Source organism: Danio aesculapii, chromosome 14 (assembly GCF_903798145.1).
Source record: "Danio aesculapii chromosome 14, fDanAes4.1, whole genome shotgun sequence".
NCBI lineage: Eukaryota > Metazoa > Chordata > Actinopteri > Cypriniformes > Danionidae > Danio > Danio aesculapii.
This window is the reverse complement of record NC_079448.1, coordinates 37,799,200-37,815,896: the sequence shown is the minus strand read 5'-3', so window position 1 is coordinate 37,815,896 and position 16,697 is coordinate 37,799,200. Positions and strand designations below refer to the sequence as shown.

The following is a 16,697-nucleotide window of genomic DNA, read 5'->3' as shown; positions in this document are numbered from 1 at the left end:
CTTTCATTCAGGAACATTTCATGCATGTCCCTGTGACAAATGAGATATTGGATGCAAGTATGAAGTGCTGGAAGAGTGTTTTTGTAATGGAATTTTATACCAGCACGCCATATGGGAATAAAACTCAGCATTTCCCGATGCAGGTGTCTGTGGTCCTTCACAGACTCGGTAGGTGCAGTGAATAGTGTCAAACTGCCGTGTGTGTATAGACTATCCTACGCGAAGGTGATAGTTTGATTAAGGTGTTTACTGTACTTCAATAATGTGACTAAATTCGGCATACTCCACATGTCTTAATTTGATATCTGTTTAGTTTGATTAAGACTTTAGTCGGATTACGGTAATCAAAAATAGCTGTTTACATGGTAGACTCTTAATCAGAGAATCCTATTAATCGTATTAAAATTGGATTATTGGAGTCCATGTAAACGTACTCAGTGTTGAGTGGCACATGATCTACAGTACATAAATACTATGATATTTTGGTGGAAAGCAGAATGCTCTTTTCAGGATTCTTAGTTTAAAAGAAGAGCATTGGTTATTTTTGAAAACACATACCTCCCCCATATACTGTATCTACACTCCACTGTAGATCACAGCTGCCTTAATCCATGTTGACGTTACATTGAGGCCATAATCAGCAGTGTCACCCATGCAACATGCAGCTAGACTGGTTAGAGAGAAAAAAAAGACAGAGAGTGAGTTGGAGGTTAGAGATGAAGAATGAAAAAGACAAAGACGGGGAGGGAAAAAATGACCTTTCATCATCCATTTCCTCCACACATCATTCCATCCCATTCCTGCCCTATCCAGCCCTGTCATGCCTTCATTTGAAAGACGACAGCCCTTTCAAGCTATAAAACTAAATTTATGCACACACTATATCATGCACACACACATTCCATATCAAGAAAAGTGAGTCCAGTGTGACAGTCTGTCTGCATGTTTGCAAGTAACCTTATCATCAGTCTGAGCTCATGATCAAATTTCCCCTTCACAGTCAGACTTCACTCATGTGTGGATGAAAAGCAATGACACTGGAAAATTCTGCATTTGGAATGATGCTACTAGCTTTTTTTTCTCAGTGTCACCCTTACTAAACAGACTGAATTACTGCTCCATTGTTTTCCATGCCATTAGCCATATTAACATCAGCTGTAGATCGATGTCACTATAGATTATGATAATAACAAAGGGCAGCGTTAGGGTGTGGAAATTGAAGGAAGATGAATCCGTCATTCCTCCCCACCTCACCCAGTGTGTGTTCAGGTTGTATTAGGAGGTAGTCTATGTGATATAGGTTACAGAGTGAACTGACCGACGGGGTGGGAGGACAGATAACCAGCAGGAATCAGACACGCTGCTTGAAACAATGTGTGAGACAGCAATCATGGGGAAAAACGCAGAGGCGAATGCTTGTGGGTGGGCTTGGAAACACACGCTGAGTAGTGTCAAGTGCACTGCATGCTGCTGAAAATAACTTTTGAAACATTTTTTGTTTCTTGCAAGCTTTAAATGAGTTGTGTCTTTAAAATGGTTGACTATCAATACAGTATGTCTTCTATAATAATGCATTGTGCATTATGATATTCAAAAATACTGATATGCAGTTCAGAATATAACATTTCTTGAGTGCAGGCTTTTGTGCTTATCATGCTGATATCCACACATTCAAAGGCTTACACCTCCACGTTTGCATGTCTAGCTGCACAAAGGCAGCGGCGCTACCACAGTAATTAGTCAAATGACTGTGGAGGCGGATCTCACTGTGTAATGCTTAGAGGGAGGAAATGCATATATAGTAATTGATAACTTTATGAGTATGGTCTGGGTCCAGGCGGCAACCATGTCTTAAACACAGGGGGGTCCATTTTGGAGGATTGTAATGGGCTTTTTATTTAAAGCAATAGGCTCTTAATGTCACATAAACAAAAAGGTAATCAGTTAGCCCAGATATTTCTTTGAATTGTTGCCATTTTGTTACATTTTAAAGGGATAGTTTAGCTAAAAAGGAAAACTTGCTGTTAATTTACACACCGAAAGTGTAGGTGAGGTTTTTTCCTCTCCAGTGGAACACTAACCCTCCTGTCACTTTCACCTCCTGCCCCTTACTTTAGTGTTCCAGGTCAAAATTGACCGGTCTCTTTTAACTGCTATTAAATTTCTCAAATTTCACCACCAATTTTTTAATTTAACGTTCACTTTAACTGTAAACAATGTCTCAAACTTGTGTTTAACATAATTTTATAAAATTAGACATAAAATAACTGCAGTAATATACAAATTCTACAGTAACTGCAGATAATACAAATAGGCACTGAAAATGTACTACAAAATGACCATATCATGGAGGTAATCACATGGGAGGATTGGCACATAAACACGGGAAATAGATGTGTACCCACAAAAGACATTGATCAGTATGAAATTTGTGTGTAAGGGAGTGAGTGAATTGGGCTGGTGTGTATGGGGATGTTTTCTGTCTGATTCATGAAAATACTGTAGTCTGGATACCCATTCATTTCCTATGGTGGTCACTTTTGACCGAGAACACCACATGTGTAACAAGGTTGATTAAAGCACTCAAAATTCAGTGAAAGAGTTGATCATCGCTTTTATAATTTTAAGGGCATAGTGTGGAAGATACCATAAAGCCTTGTGGCAGTCAGATGTAAAACACAATATTTATGAGCCCAAACATGACAGGAAGGTTAAAGATGTTTAGCTGAAAGTGTGGCATAAAATTCATAAAATCAATTCAGTGGCATAAAAAGCACACAGTAGATGCAATATAATGCTATTAGCTCCTGAAGAAAGTGAACATTATTTTCAACTTTAATACATTGTTCATATAGTTTGCAAACAATAACACACATTACAGAAAAGCAACGTCTGCGTACTATGTTGAAAACCTTATATTTGGGCCCAATCCCAATTCCCCCTTAGCACTGCCGCTTACCGCTTGTCCCAATTCTCTTTAGCTTGAAGGCGTAGGGCTAAGAGGAAGGGGTAGATACCCCTTCAAACTGAGTTTTTCAAGACCACACTCGAAACCAAGGGGTAAGAAAATTTCCCAGAATACTCCAGCCACAACGACAGCATAGCTGCACCCAGAAGTAAGGAGAGCAAAATTAGTATTTTTTTGTCATTATTACGTTTTTACAACAAACAAGCATATGCTTTAATACATTAATAACAGCGTTCGTGTTTTACCGTCATGCTTTTTTTTAAAAATGCTAAAATAAATCTATAATCCATAATAATAACTCCTGTATAGTAGTCCCACAACAATCTGTCACTCAATGACACTCAAATACCCTGTCAGAAAAGTCTAGTGGCTGGGATTGACCTTTTACAGTGTCTGCTATAATGCTAATGTTGTTTTTTGAGTGTTAACATAGATGAATATGGCCACTGTATAAATGCACAGTATAGTTATGCTCTTATTGCCACATTATATCATTATGATAACAGGATATATGCCTTCAGTGATTTCCTGAAGATAAAAAACAAAAAATGCAACTAGAATAATTACCTTAGTTATGATTTGCACAAAATGTGTTCATTCAGTAGGCTACTTTCAAAATAATTTGACAAAACATCTAATACAGTGGTGCTCAACCCAGTTCCTGGAGATCGACCTTCCTGCAAAGTTCAGCTCCAAACCTGATCAATAACACCTGAACCAATTAATTAGGACCTGAACAGCACTTGATAATTACAGGCAGGTGTGTTTGATATGGGTTGCAACTGAAATCTGCAGGAAGGTCGATCTCTAGCAACAGGGTTGGTCACCCCTGATCTAATAGAATAGCACAGGATCTTAATGATGACTGTTTTTCATTATAAGTTGTCTAAAATTGGTCAAATTAAATAATTAACCACAAAGCTACATCTTACCTCATAGCCTACTATTTCAATTTTTACATTTTGAACCGTCATGTTGGAGTTTGGTATCTGTGAACAGTTAAGTCCTGCCTTCTTTGATTTGATTGGCCATGTTAGAGTCATTTTGACCTTGATGAGTGGTGTTATAGAACAGCTAAAACTTTACCTTATTAAACTTGTGTCAACAAGAAAAAACCTACAAAATGAAAACTTATTGACCTGTACTTCTATTTCTATGCAGGTTTTTTAGCACTTTCACACATATTCCCATGACTTTGATATAGGCTATACCAGGGGTGCCCAAACTTTCATATGTAGGGCCAAAAAACAATTATCATTGAGAGCCATGGGCCGAAGGTAAATACACTAAGCTATACTGTATTAAAGTTGCTATATATAATTTATTTCGTAATATTTAAAAATAAATAGAACATGTTACTTTAAATCATATAAACTAATGCACTATAACTCTTATTACAATAAAAATACAATCACATTTTTATAGCACAGTGGAGTTTAATGCTGATGACACTAGTCAAGCAGTATCAGCTTTTGTCTCCATTTGCTCAATGATTTCTCTATTGTGCTCTATCCATCGTATTCTATAGTATACTAATGATTGTCGGAGTATGTAAGGGACCTGTCATATCATCAAATATGCTGATGATTCGGTGTGAGTCTCCTCCACGATCGGGATTTAGGGCATTGTCCTGTTGTGGAAGAATTTACTTCCTGGTGTGATAGATTTTCTTTCCAGTTGAATGTAAATAAAAAAAGACATAGTGATAGATTACAGGAAGGCTTCTCCTACCCCCAGCATAACCAATATTAAAGGCTTGGACATTGAAGTTGTTGACACACATAAATATCTAGTCAACATGTTGACATTTCAACCTAACACCCTGGCTGTCTATAAAAAAGTTTAACGAAATCTTTTTTTTTCTGAGGAAAATTAGATAATTTCAGGTTTATACCTCTATGATGACACTGTTTTATAAACAATTTATTTAATCTGTTATCTTTTTGCATTGTGGCTTGGTACGGTCATCTGAGTTTGTCAAATAAGAACAGGTTGAGTAGCCTTGTGAAGGTGGCAGGCAAGATTATTGGTTTTAACCAAACTGGTCCAATGGTAATTTACCACAATTATGTTTTAAAGAGAGCTCAGGGTATCCTTTGAATCCCGGATCAACCATTGTACTCTGTGTTTCAGCTGCTGCTATCAGGACATTGTTTTAGAGTTCCTATTTGCAAGACAAATAGAACTAGAAATTCTTTAATAATGACGCCCATTAGGTCATTAAATGAGTCCAGGAGGGAGGGAGATGCACCTACAAAATGATGTATTGTATGTTGTGTGGTAATATTTTGTTAATGTGTACATGGAACTTCACCTGCGTTACAGCACCTTGCTACAATTTTAGTTTCCCTAAATGGGGTCCAGTATGTGCATTTAAAAAAATTAATGAAAAAAAAAATATTGAAACATTTAATTTCCATTAGCTTTTTGGAGCTTAGCAATAAACAAAAAAACTAACAAAAATGACATTTAATTAGAAATTACAGTCTCTAAACCATGCCCATCATTCTCCCTCTCCTCAGATGGGATGGTGGGCCAAATTAAAGGTTACCATGGGCCAACTTTGGCCCACAAGCCCTAGTTTAGTCATCTCTGGGCTATAGTCCATTTCAATGTATTGATGTCATTGACCCATGAACATTTCCTGCTTATTGTCAAACTGTCTCATAACTGTAACAGGAGACAATTCAGTCATAACTTTAAATTAAAACACCTGCCATAAGATTGTTTATCAATACATGGAGTTTCTCTAAAGCTAGGGAAATTAAAATTGTAAAACAGGAAACGCTATAGGACCATTGCTATTGTTTACATCCCTCAAAATGGTCTATACACTGCACAGTTACTGATCTTTACTTCACCGTTTATGTCACTGTAGTGAGTAAGTTCATAGGCTGTACCCCTAGGGGGCTCTATAGTGCATCTTAATATTTTGAAGTCTGAGGCTTTCAAGTTTAAGTTACACTAAAGTGGGCTTCTTAAAATACATAATGCCTAATCAAAAGCACATCCAGATGAAGGTTTTATAAGGAAAATACTGAGATGATTTCCTCCAGCAGTCTGAATGTTTTACAGATTCCTAAAGGTAAGACACTGCAGGCAAAAACAGTTTTTTAATGGAACGAAAACATCCCAAATACACTTTTAAGTGTTTATTTTACAACATTTTATCAATTTATGTCTTAATTTTAAGTATAATAGATTTTTTTAATTTCATATATAATAATAAATCTCCACTTTAGCAGGACTTTCATACAATATTTCAACCACTTTTTTATTCATATATATTACAACAAATAGATAACATTTTATTTGACATTTCTTTTTGTCTGTTTGCAGTATTATTTATTGTTTGCAGTATAATTTTTCAGATTTATAGAGTGATCAAGATCGTTTCTTTATTTGCTGGTGTTTTTTGTAATTGCATGTGATTTCTTAAATTGAAGCTTTCTCGGCCACCATCGTGTTGATAGGTAGTTGCTAGGGTGTTCTGAGTGGTTGCTAGGTTGTTTTGAGTCATTGCTAAGGTGTTGCTAGGTGGTTGCTAAGGTGATGCTAGTCAGTAGCTTTGTTGTTCTCAGTGGTTCCTAAGGTGTTGCTAGATGGTTGCTAGAGTGTTCTAGGTGGTTGCTAAGGTGTTGCAAGGCAGTTGCTAGGGTGTTCTGAGTGGTTGCTAGGTTGTTTTGAGTCGTTGCTAAGGTGTTGCTAGGTGGTTGCTAAGGTGATGCTAGTCAGTAGCTTTGTTGTTCTCAGTGGTTCCTAAGGTGTTGCTAGATGGTTGCTAGGGTGTTCTAGGTGGTTGCTAAGGTGTTACTAGGGTGTTTTGAGTGGTTGCTAAGCCATTGCTAGGCGGTTGCTAAGGTGTTCTGAATGGTTGCTAAGGTTTTGCTAGGTGGTTGCTAGGGTGTTCTGAGTGGTTGCCTGGCGGTTGCTAAAGTGTTGGTAGGTAGTTTCTAAGATGTTGCTAGGTGGTTGCTAAGGTGTTCGAGGTCATTGCTAGGTGGTTGCTAAAGTGTTGCTAGGTGGTTGCTAAGGTGTTGCTAGGTAGTTGGTAAGGTGTTCTAGGCAATTGTCTAGTATGAATTGGTATGTTGTTAGTATGTCCAATGTAAAGTCAATGCCAGTTTTTTTTACAATGGAAGTCTAAAGGACAGTTTCTAGGGTGCTGTAAGTGGTTGATAGGGTTGGCTAATTAGTTGAAAGGTCATCAGTGATTGGCAGATTGGTAGTTTGAGTTAAAGGGGGCCAACTTTAAGTCTGTATGACAGTCTGGCGCAAAGTTATGAGGTCATAAAGTTTGGTCCAATGTAAAGTCAATGAGACTTTTCCAAATTTTCCGGGACAGTTTTCGGAAAACCGCAAGTCAGATCAGTTGGAAAAGATATAGCAACTTAATTTAGTATAGTTTGGAGGTTTGGCGTTACTTTGGTGGTTGTATTAGGAATGGTCTAGGAGGAGATGCATATTGAAATTAGTCTCAGAAGAAGAAGTTTATGTAGTATAACAGTAAGTTGGCTTTCTCAGGCCACCATAATGAAATAATGTCTAATTCTTAATTATAAATTTATAAATAAATGTAATTCTTAATTCTTGTGTGATTCTTACCGTAATCAGTCAACTGATCAATCAACTGGTAAAATATATTGATAACTATTATTCCTTCCTCTTTTCACCTGCAGTGTCTTGCCTGAAGCAGACCCGACTCGAGACACAGTCGACCCTGTGAGACGGTGAAATATATCAGCAAAATCACGCAGTAGCTGTCTCAGTGTCTGTTGCCATAGCAACTAACTAACCACTGGACACATGCTCTGCAACTCTTGTGTATAAAACACAAAAGATAATATGTGGGAAGAAATGTGGTCAGGTTCAAGACGATTTCTTCCTGCCCTTCCCTTTTTATGTAAACAGCTCCCAGGTTTTCTCTTTTGGATTTATTGACATGGCCTATTTGTTGTGTGAATGTGAGGGCTGGGGCATTCTCCATTTAGCACGCTTCATTACATTCCAGACAGATTTCATATTTCCAACTAGTGCAAAGACATCCGTAGGTCAATCTGCAAGAATATATTTCACAGTATAATGAATACTGGATCTTGGGTTGGGCGCTGGAACAGGTCAGATGCTGACTTCCAGACAGCTGTGCATTGTGTCTTAGGTCAGTAACTCACATCACCAAAAAATTATTTATATTTCTTGTTCTGTTTTAAATATTTCCCAAATGATGTTTAACAGAGCAATTATATGACAGATATAGAAATTATATTTAACAGAGAAATTATATGTATTTCCTATAATTGATATTTTTTTATGGATTCTAATTTGTTTTAGACTAGAATAAACCGATGATTTTAAAACCGATTTTAAGGTCAATATTATTAGCCAACTTTTTTTTTTGATTGTCTACAGAACAAACTGTAGTTATGCAATGACTTGCCTAATTGACCAAATAACATATTTAATGCTTGAAATGTCACTTTAAGCTGAATACAAGAATCTTGAAAAATATCTCGTGAAATATTATGTACTGTTATTATGGATAAAGATAAAGAAATCAGTTATTAGAAATGAGTTATTTAAGTTGCAATGATGTTGTATTTGTTTAAAATTAGACAATTTGCACATTTAACATGGAAGTTAATGTTCTTTTGAATTTGTAAATTGCTGAAGGTTGTTTTAAAGAGGCCACATTTAAGGTTTTATTTAAACATTAATCACTTCTTATTTCCGAAGCTTTAGTGCTGGGTATATCTGATAGCATGTAACCTGGATTATCAGCTTCCAAAAATTAAGTCCTAGTAATTAGAAAATGTGGATGGCATGGTGGCACAGTGGTTAGCACTGTTGCCTCACAGTAAGAATGTTGCTGGTTTAAGCCCCAGCTGGGTCTGTTGGCATTTTCTTTTTTAAGATTTATTTTTGGTATTTTTGCCTTTATTAAATGGATAGTATTTTTAGACAGGAAGGGATAGGGGAGAGAGAGGTGGGGTAGGGACAGGAAATGTCCTTAAGTCAGGATTCGAACTTGGGATGACCTGAAATGCTACTGTACCATATGCCAGCATGCTAATCGCTAGGCGATTGCACCAACAATAGGAATCAGTTGGCATTTCCGTGTGGAGTTTGCATGTTCTCCCCGTGTTTGCGTGGGTTTCCTCCAGGTCCTCCGGGTGCTCTGCCCTACAGTCCAAAGACGTTATGTTTTATAAACAAATTTTGGGAGGAGCACGATCAGTCTTTGACGAGGCTAATTCATCATGCACACAATCATTCTATTATCCAATCAGCTCAAGAGCAAACTGCTATAAATAGTCCAACACGTCATACCTCCGTCTTCTCTTGACTTTAGCGTCCCTCCACCACCCCAACTCCACACTTTTAAACCAGATACCTATTTAAATCTGGGGGAGGAGCGTTTCTGGAGCCGGGTTAGACTCTGCGCTCGGACCCTATTTCTCTTTATACTGATGAGGGGAATAACACGAGTTAGGGTGTCTTCCTGAGTTCAGAGCCCTCTTCCCGGACAGCACGCCAAATATGCATATTCTACTCAGTCAAATATCTGTGAGTGTGAACTTGTGAAATGCGCTATAGATGAATTGTGTAAGCTAAATTGTCTATAGTGTATGTCCTGGTCCTCAAGGTTGACGGTTGAGCATTGGGCTAATGACCCACCTCGTAAAAATGAGATGTTATGAAACACCAATATGGTGCGGCTAAATATCATCGTCGATATAAACAGCCCTGGGAGTAACTAATCTAACATGGTTGCATATTATGAGTTGTGAAATGCTCCATCATACAGTATATACTGTAGCAGTATCTTTGCCGATTTTGGATTCTAAAAATCTTGACAAAAATATCTCAGACTGTTGTTCATATAATACAGAGATCTTCCAACATGGGGCGAAAAGTAAAGCTAAAAGCCATCCACAATTTAGTCATATTGCATTATATAAAATATGTCATCTAGATTATGTTAGTTACAGTTTCATTGTGCAATTTGTATTCATGGCAATCCACCCAGCACTGCCAACAATGTTATTTATACATTTATATTATTATATTAGTGAACATGTTTAGCAGGTGGCACAGTGGTGCTCCGATTTCCCCCTCAGTCCAAAGACATGCGCTATACAGTAGGTAAATTGGATGAACTAAATTGGCAGTAGTGTATGTTTGAATGTGATAGTGTATTGATGTTTCCCAAATCAGGGATGTGGCTGGAAGGGCATCCACTGTGTGAAACATATGCTGGATAAGTTGGCGGTTCATTCCGCTGTGGCGACCCTTGATAAATAAGGGAATACTGTAAGCCAAAGCAAAATGAATGAATGAACATGATTAGCCTAAGTGAGGTATTCGAAGAAGAAAAGAAAAACAGTCAAAGACCATGAAGTCAGCTGAGCCATTGGGCCATTTATTGATGTTTGATTCACAAGAACAGAAGATGCTTTATTTACTCTGCTTTTTACACTTGTTTGTAATCTCTGGAATGCTTGTATTAGTAAGATCATCATCAAAAGACAGTTCTCACGGCAGTGGTTATCAGTATAAATGTTTCAGCATCATCTCAACAGCTGATCTTTAGGTCAAAAATACTATAATATAATTTAAATACAATATATTAATATTCATATATTCCATTTCCACATGCAAGATAATAACTCTCGGGTTTGTGCATAAATTAAATATATAGTAGCAGAAAATGAATCATTTTAAGCAATGCCATCGATCTATAAATTGTAAAATATGTCTTCCATTTAGCAATTCTATTTCATCCCAAAGTTTGGTTCTGTACCATGGCATAACCTGCTCCATTTGATGTCAGAGGTACAATATATAGACCGAGACGATTGGAATGAGGGAAAAGTGAGTTGGATCAAAGCAGGATGATCTTTACACAATCACAAATACACAGACCAGTAAATGACATTAAAGAAAAGGAAGGAGAAAGGAAAGAGGGCACGGGCATACAGATCTATGCGTTTGGCTGCTGAAGGGATGACAGGTTTAGGAGGTGGTGGCTTCTTGTTGTTCTTGGCTTGCGATTTACTGAAAGCACTGCCGACTTCAATGGGTTTTCCGTAGCAGTCAAAGTTTGAGAGTTCAAAGTCTCGAGGCAGAGAACCTACGATGCTGAAGTCATTGGTGCGCAAATCCGACTTGGAGGTGCATACCTTTTTGCACCTTGTCTCTGTCACCTGAGAGAGATAAAGAGGAAGAGAGTGAGAATAAGATGAATAGAGAGAAAACATGTCAGATCTCTGCAACATCTGGACTGTTTTTTTCCCCTCTCTCTGAAACATTAAAGGGATATTTCAGCAAATATAAAATTCTGTCAGCATTTCCTCACTCTCGTGTCATTCTAAACCTGCAAGATTGACTTTCTTGGGCGAAAAACAAAAGGAGTTGTGTTTAATAATTCCCAAAGCTGTCTCTTCTGTTCACTGAAGGTGAATGGTGACCAGACAAAAGACAAAACAGTCTAGACTTTCTAGGCTTTCCTTGCGTTTTATTTAAGAAAGAAAACCATACTTGTTTAAAAGGACATGAGTTCAGAATATTTTTAAAACATAGTATAGCAATCGTAGTCAATTTTGACCATGTGGGGACATTGTTGAGGACAACAGCTCATAAATCATACAAGATGAAGTATTTTAAATTTTAGTTTTTTGTTTGTTTGTTTGTTTGTTTGTTTGTTTGTTTGCTTTCTTGCTTTTTTCTGTCAAAATCAGATTGTTTCCTGTCAAAGTTTAGTGATAGAATATACACTACCTGACAAAAGTCTTGTCACCAATCCAAGTTTTAGGAACAAAAAATAATAACTTGACTTCTAGTTGATCATTTGGTATCAGAAGTGCTTTATATGAAAGACCTCTAGATTACACCTATTTTACCAAAATAAAATACGATCGTGCCTTAATTTTTAAATTATTTAATTAGGACAGTAAGGTCAGACTTTGCTTAGACAAAAGTCTTGTCACTTAACAGAAATAATGTACAGTATAGAATATAAAGTCATGGTGGAGTGGAAAAAGAATTAATATTGTGTATGACTCCCATGAACTTGGAGAACTGCATCCATACATCTCTGCAATGACGCAAATAACTTATTAATAAAGTCACCTGGAATGGCAAAGAAAGCGTTCTAGCAGAACTCCCAGAGTTCATCAAGATTCTTGGGTTTCATCTTCAATGACTTCTTCGTCTTACCCAAAATATGCTCAATAATGTTTATGTCTGGAGACTGGGCTGGCCAATCCTTGAGCACCTTGACTGTTTTTGCTTTCAGGAACTTTGATGTGGAGACTTTGATGAGAAGGAGCGCTATCCTGCTGAAGAATTTGCCCTCTCCTGTGGTTTGTAATGTAATGGGCAGCACAAATGTCTTGATACCTCAGGCTGTTGATGTTGCAATTCACTCTGCAGATCTTTTGCATGGCCCTATAATGAATGTAACCCCAAACTAAGATTTTTCCTTCACCAAGCTTGACTGAGTTCTATGAGAATCTTGGGTTCATGTGGGTTCCACTAGGTCTTCTGCAGTATTTATGATGATTGGGATGCAGTTCAACAGATGATTCAGTGGAAAAATCCACTTTCTGCCACTTTTTCAAATGATCAACTAGAAGTTATTATTTGTTGCTCTTACAACTGGGGTTGACGACAAGACATTTGTTAGGTAGTCTGTACAGTATAAACATAATAATGTCTATAGGAAGTAGTGTTGTCACGAAACTAGTACTAATCGTTTTTAAAATTACAGTATGGATTGGTACCGAAATTTAGTATCGTGACAACACTAATAGGAAGTCCCCACAAAATAGCTATAGATATGTGTGTCTGTGTAATATATACATGTTAAATACAAAAAAAAATTAAATAATAATAAAGAAAGAAAACAAACAAATAAGTACTGTAAGTTATTTTATTACATCTATTTTTATTTTTATTAACTGTTGCTTTAAAAGGGAAATCTAAAACTAAACATATGTTGTATGTATGGATTTATTTGTTGATTACCAACATCTGGTTAAAATTTCAAGTCAACAGCACCTTTAGAACTATTTTTTCTGAGAAAAATGGTGGCATGTTTAATGCTTAGTTCCCCAACTGTATATAGAAAATACACATTCATTCATTTTATTTTCGGCTTAATCCCTTTATTAATCTGGGGTCGCCACAGCGGAATGAACCACCAACTTATCCAGCACATGTTTTACGCAGCGGATGCCCTTTCAGCTGCAACCTATTACTAGGAAACATCCATAAACACCCATTCACACACATACACAACGGATAACTTACAGTTGCTAACCAAATTCACCTATACCACATGTTTTTGGACTTGTGGGGGAAACCGGAGCACCCGGAGGAAACCCACACCAACACGAGGAGAACATGCAAACTCCACACAGAAATGCCAACTGACCCAGCCGAGGCTCGAACCAGCGACCTTCTTGCTGTGAGGCGATGATGCTACCCACTGCGCAACCTTGCTTCCCGAAAAAATACATATAAATATAAAAATAAAAGCTACAATACTACAACAGTATTTCCCTACTGCAATAACACTGACTGCCCTAAAGAAAATCGTACTCGTTATGAACAGTGTAAGCGTGAATTTTGGATCATTTTTGACAGAACTATCTCTTTAATTTCACACTTAGGTATTTTCATTTGTATAATTAGGAAATGAACAAACGCTAGCTGGCAGGCGGATCATTTATGCATTATGATACTCACTCGGGCATCAGACATGGACAACTCCAACCAAATCTGATTAAACGTTTCCCTCAGACTTTTGTCCCTCATGTAAAGGCACAAACCCTTCTTTCACTATCGACACACTCAGCTGCTGGGAAAAAGGGAGAGCTTGAGGACAGCCAATTATTTCTGGCTCTTCCTGAAGCCCTGACAGGGCAGAAGCACTGAAGCATCGCCCTCCAACACATGGAACAACAGGACGAAAGCAGAAGTGGTGTGAAGGAACACCTACCTTGCTTAAAAATAGAACTGGGCAAGACAAGCATTAAGAAGTGATGTGACATCGCACTGTCTGTTTCTCTTTCTCTCTGACTAACAGAGCAGAGGGATGTCTCAGTAAGTGATGTCTGATGCTCTAATGCCAGCTTGTCTGTTGTATTAGTTCTGGATGTGTGGAAAGGGGCAGAAGCCATGCCGTGCTGGACTGCACCACTTCCCACTGGGCACACAACACTTAAATCCTCAAACAGCTTGATGTCTTTTCTAGTGTGTGAGATTTAGCAAACTGCTTGTCAAATACAGTATTTGAGCTTTGGAATCTTGCTTGTAGACATATATGGACACAAAATAGGTCAAAAATGAAAAATACAAGTCATTTTAAAATGGGTTGTAGGCTGCTGTCACTTTAAAATAAATGCACAAATCATACAGGACACTGTAAAAAATGCTGGGTTCCACAAAATTGATTTGTGTTGGGACAACATAAAGGAATTAAGTTAATTTATTAGTTTTTACAAATGTAAGTAGATTGAACATAAAACAATCAAGTTATCCCCAAAAACTCAAGCTTGTTTTCAGCTCACTTTAAATAAGTGGTTTTTAGTCATTTTAGTCTTTAAAACAGTCATTTTGTTGAGTGTATACTCTTGATTTTAATTTCTTGGCTGTTTATGGTCACTTAAGTAACTGACTGCATTTACATGCATTTTCTCCAACACAAGCATTTTTTAAAAATAATTGTACATTTTTTTGCAATTGTGCAACCAGTTATTTTTATTTTATTTTTTTATTTATTTGTAAAACCAGGGCGGCATGGTGGCTCAGTGGTTAGGACTGTCACCTCACAGCAAGAAGTTCACTGGTTCGAGCCCCGGCTGGACCAGTTGGCATTTCTGTGTGGAGTTTGCCTATTCTCCTTATGTTCGCATGGGGTTCCTCCGGGTGCTCTGGTTTCCCTCATAGTAAATATAACTAAAATCAGTATACACTTTATTAGGTACGTCTTACTAGTACTGGGTTGGACCCCTTTTGCCTTCAGAACTGTTTTAAATCCTTCGTGGCATAGATTCAACAAGGTACTGGAAATATTCCTCAGAGATTTTGCTCCATATTGACATAATAGCATCTTGCAGTTGCTGCAGATTTGTCGGCTGCACATCTATGAAGCGAATCTCCCGTTCCACCACATCCCAAAGGTGCTATATTGGATTGAGATCTGGTGACTGTGGAAGCCATTTGAGTAAAGTGAACTCATTATTATGTTCAAGAAACCAGTCTGAGATGATTCACGCTTTATGACATAACTGTAGCCTCAGTTTCCTGTTATTAGCTGACAGAAGTGGTACCCAGAGTGGTCTTCTGCTGCTGTAGCCCATCTGCCTCAAGGTTCAATGTGTTGTGCATTCAGAGATGCTCTTTTGCATACCTCGATTGTAATGAGAGGTTATTTGAGTTAACTCGAACTAGGCTGGCCATTCTCCTCTGACCTCCTGCATCAACAAGGCATTTGCACCCACAGAACTGCCACTCACTGAATATTTTTTCTTTTTCGGACCATTCTTTGTAAACCATAGAGATTGATGTGTGTGAAAATCCCAGTAGATCAGCAATTTCTGAAATACTCAGACCAGCCTGTCTGGCACCAACAACCATGCCACGTTTAAGTCACTTAAAATCACTTTTCTTCTCCATTCTGATGCTCGGTTTGAACTGCAGCAGATTACGTCTTGACCATGTCTACATGCCTAAATGCACTGAGTTGCTGCCATGTGATTGGCTGATTAGAAATTTACGTTAATGAGCAGTTGGACAGGTGTACCTAATAAAGTGGCCGGTGAGTGTATATTTAAAACTACAAAGTGAATTGAATAAACTAAATTGGCCTTAGTGTATGTGTGAATGTGACAGTGTATTGGTGTTTCCCAGTACTGGGTTGCAGCTAGAAGGACATCCGTTGCGTAAAACAAATGCTGGAATAGTTGATGGTTCATTCCGCTGTGACAACCCCTGATAAATAAGGGACTAAAGCTGAAGGAAAATGAATTAGTAAATCCAATGAATCATTTTTTATGAGAGTAGCTTTACAGCATAAAGCTGAAGTTAAATTCATATGGCACTGCAAGCTGTCTGAGGCAGAATCAAACACTGCTTTGAAAAAAACAAACCAGTGGGCTCATAGAAAGTACAAACAGACAGGATAAAATAAGGTCTGCTAAAAACTGCAGGATTGGCTTATTTGTTGCTACTGTATGTGGTTCTTTGCATTTTACACTGAGAGTAGCTTCCTTTAAAGCAAACAAACCACAGCGGCTTTATGTGTTGCTTAGAGACAGTTGTGCTGAAGCTAGAATAGCACAGGTTCTCAGTAAAGAGGTATTTGCACAGCTAGTGTTTTTCAGCCAATGATAAACTTCCGGTAAGAGCTTTATGTGACTATTTTCACTTTCATACGGTTCCTTTTAGAGCATTGATGTTGTGATGTCATTCAAATATAATCAGTTAAATAGATTAAAGCATTAATTTGGTTGTTAAAGCAGACAAATGACCATTTAAATGCAGGTGTTGTCATTAGCGGCAGGCTAGTGCAGAAACTCCATTGAAAATAATGCAGTAACATTTATTTCCATATTTTAAAGACATGGCGCAGAAAAATATAATTGAATGCAGTGCTTTTTGTTTGGTCTGATACCCACTTTATATTATATCCAAACCAGGCAGTGAAGATCACTGTTTTTTAAAG

General features: G+C 37.6%; 1 protein-coding gene across 1 annotated transcript in view; it reads right to left on the bottom strand.

Annotated features, from left to right (window-relative positions):
* Nucleotides 1-10,367: 10,367 nt before the first annotated feature.
* The window catches only part of glrbb (glycine receptor, beta b), a 44,204-nt gene continuing 37,874 nt past the window's right edge, over nt 10,368-16,697 (bottom strand). Inside the window, exon 10 of the mRNA XM_056472939.1 lies at nt 10,368-11,172. Coding sequence (XP_056328914.1) covers nt 10,876-11,172 — 297 coding nt within the window. The 3' untranslated portion in view covers nt 10,368-10,875. The remainder of the gene's footprint in view (nt 11,173-16,697) is intronic.